The following is a 2,893-nucleotide window of genomic DNA, read 5'->3' as shown; positions in this document are numbered from 1 at the left end:
CACACACACATATATATATATACACACACACACACACACATATATGTGTATATGTGTGTGTATATATAATACATTTTTTTTAAAGAACTACTGCTATTATAATATTACTTATTATAATATTATTTCTTTTATTTACTGTTTATTAATACTATGCTAAAATGCTATTTATTTATATGCTCTTGTATCTCATCAGAGTTGGTGAATCTCCAGGTCAGACCAGAAGAGCTCCGAAAACCAAGAGTCCTCCTACAAAAAGGTGAACACAAAAACACTCCAAGAGTTGCAAGAAATCACTTCACAGAAGCAAAAACAGACACTTCACACATTTAGTACTCACTTTGCACCATGTAGTTGATAGTTGCATACAGTTTTCCATCAGTATTCCTGTGTCTGCGTGTTGTGTTGAAGGATCCTGCAGCCCAGTCAGGGCCAGAGCGCTCCCGTTTCAGGCCAGCAGCTCCTGCGCCGTGGGTCAGTTCTTCACATTTTGCTGCCTTTGATCACGCGATCTCCTGCTCCTGCCATTTCCATTTTCTTTTATGCTGTTGTTGATGGAATTTGAAATTCAACTCCGTCTGTGTTGGACGCTTACAATACTGGAAATGCCACGAAGCCAGAAGAGTCACCTGACATTTCAAATTGGCTGCTTTTGCATTTGGCAGGAACTCATGTAGTCATTTAGTCAAGTGAAGTGTGACATCACTGTATTATATTGCAAAGAATCACTGTGTGGAAATGAAACCTTGTATGTTCTATGGAACGCATTCTACATGTGCAACACCTCAAACTAATAAACTGCATTGAGTTTACATTGAATAATTTGAATTTTCAGATATAATTAACTTTAAATGCAATATTGTATTAGAAAACATTCAAATAATTTTTTTTATGTTTCAGCAGTTACAAGAAGACTCCAGAGGAGAGAGTTCAGCATTCTGAGAGGCTGAAGAAACAGCATTCACTGGGTTGACCTGATGTAGTTATGAACGGAATATGAAAAATAATATTGTGCTAATCATACTTCTAAAAATACTCCCCTGCTAGCCTGCCATCTCATTAAATGATGACTATTAAATGTCATTGATATCTAGTTCTTCCCATTATTCCACTACATACTGCATATGAATATAGAATTAGATATTATTTTGTTTCTTATGGGTTACAAAACTAATTATAATCCAGTTATACTAAATTACCCTTGTAGAAATTATTACAAATTCTGTAAATGTGGGACTACCTGTTTTCCAAATAACAGAAGCCTGCATTGACAAAGAGAAAAGTTAATGCTGCTTTAATGCTATAAATTCATATCTAAATGTCAGTAATATTGACAGAATGTGAAATAGTAGCATAAGAATACATGTCTATGAAGGGTACAGGCATTTCTCCAGAAGTTAATAGATTGTATTTGATCAACTAGCACTTCAACTGAATTTGTGCGTTTTTTTTTTAATCATAATACTTGACTATTTATAACTAGAATCATATCAGTTGTTTATGAATGTATTTGCTCTTGCCTTGTATACTTAAGAAGCACTTGACACATTTGTGGTAAGAAATGAAACAATGAAATAAACAAGTTTATTTAATAAACAATGTGAATTCAGTGAATAAAGACACCAGTTTCAAATAGAAAGGCACATTTCAAACAATTACTTTAAAGAAAATTCATTTTCAAATCTGTAAAACAACCTTAGTGAATGTTTTCATGAACAATATGGTCATATGTGAAGTCATTCAATACAAAACACACAATATTAACAAAATAACCAAGCAAAGAAAGTTATTTTGTGCTGCCTTTGAGTTGATGGTTAAGAATCTATATTTTTTAATTACATATTATTTAATATAATAAAACTTCACTAATGATAAGGCAAAAAACCCTTTAGTTCAGTGAGAATATCCATTCACAAATTTTGTGAATTTGTCTGTTCACATCTGCATAAAACACAGTAAAGAAAGCGTATCAAGTTCAAGTTCACTCCCAGCCATCTCTGTTTGTGTATTTTTGAGAGGAAGAGCGTCTCATAAAGAGTGAATGTGCTGAAGTAGTTTATCGCAGTACTCAGGGCTGCGCTGTTTCTCTCTCACGGCCTCCGTTTGCTGCTGTAAGAGACCTCGATCAACCTCACTGGCCACTTTCAGAACCTCTGTGACAGAAAAAAAGACGAGACATCTACATTTGGTTATTACATCAAAAGTCCCTCATTTGGCATAGCAAACATATAGCAGTGCCTTGGTGCAGTGGTAATGCAGTTTTAACTTCACCATCCCCATCCAATTAAAATTTTATTAAAAATTTCAGATTAAAACCATCAAAAATACAGAAAAACAGTAATATTGTGAAATATTATTACAATTTAAACTAACGTTTTTATTTGAATTTATTTAAAAATGTAATTTATTCCTGTGATCAAAGCTGAATTTTCAGCATCATTACCCCATTCTTCAGTGTCACACGATCCTTCAGAAATCATTCTAATATACTGCTCAAGAAACATTTCTGATTATTATCAATAGTGAAAAGAGTTGTGATGCCGGATATTTTTGTGGAAACTGTCATATACTTTTTTTTCAGGATTCTTTGATGAAAGTTCAAAAGAATAACTGTCACTTTGTTCATTTTATTTTCATAATTTTATGACCACCACACACACACACGCACGCACGCACGCACACACACACACACACACACACACACACACACACACACACACTGTGGTCAATTTCATGATGAGCTGTCACTGATCGATCTATATCTATCTCTATATATATATATATATATATATATATATATATTTAGACAGAGAGAGAGATCAAAGTGACAATTCATAATTAAAATTATGACCACAATTAACTGGCCTATTGATATTCTCCCCTTCCATTAACTCTG

The 2,893-nt window shown here is 33.5% G+C and overlaps 2 protein-coding genes across 3 annotated transcripts in view; one reads left to right on the top strand and one right to left on the bottom strand.

Annotated features, from left to right (window-relative positions):
* Positions 1–1,632, top strand: part of LOC107653460 (centriolar coiled-coil protein of 110 kDa-like) — an 11,251-nt gene extending 9,619 nt beyond the window's left edge. Inside the window, exons 12-14 of one of the 2 annotated variants that reach the window (XM_016440173.1) lie at positions 194–256; positions 409–471; positions 898–1,632. In XM_016440173.1, the coding sequence (XP_016295659.1) occupies positions 194–256; positions 409–471; positions 898–970 (199 nt within the window). In that variant the 3' untranslated portion in view covers positions 971–1,632. The remainder of the gene's footprint in view (positions 1–193; positions 257–408; positions 472–897) is intronic. The other variant, XM_016440174.1, reaches the window with a different exon arrangement.
* A 93-nt stretch (positions 1,633–1,725) lies between these two features.
* Positions 1,726–2,893, bottom strand: part of LOC107653459 (dynein assembly factor 5, axonemal-like) — an 18,106-nt gene continuing 16,938 nt past the window's right edge. Inside the window, exon 13 of the mRNA XM_016440171.1 lies at positions 1,726–2,150. Within this exon, the coding sequence (XP_016295657.1) occupies positions 2,026–2,150 (125 nt within the window). The 3' untranslated portion in view covers positions 1,726–2,025. The remainder of the gene's footprint in view (positions 2,151–2,893) is intronic.

The sequence above is a fragment of the Sinocyclocheilus anshuiensis genome, unplaced genomic scaffold (genome assembly GCF_001515605.1).
Source record: "Sinocyclocheilus anshuiensis isolate Anshui unplaced genomic scaffold, SAMN03320099.WGS_v1.1 scaffold383, whole genome shotgun sequence".
NCBI classification, from domain to species: domain Eukaryota; kingdom Metazoa; phylum Chordata; class Actinopteri; order Cypriniformes; family Cyprinidae; genus Sinocyclocheilus; species Sinocyclocheilus anshuiensis.
Note: the sequence above shows the minus strand (reverse complement) of the source record. Positions and strands in the feature narration are given on the sequence as shown.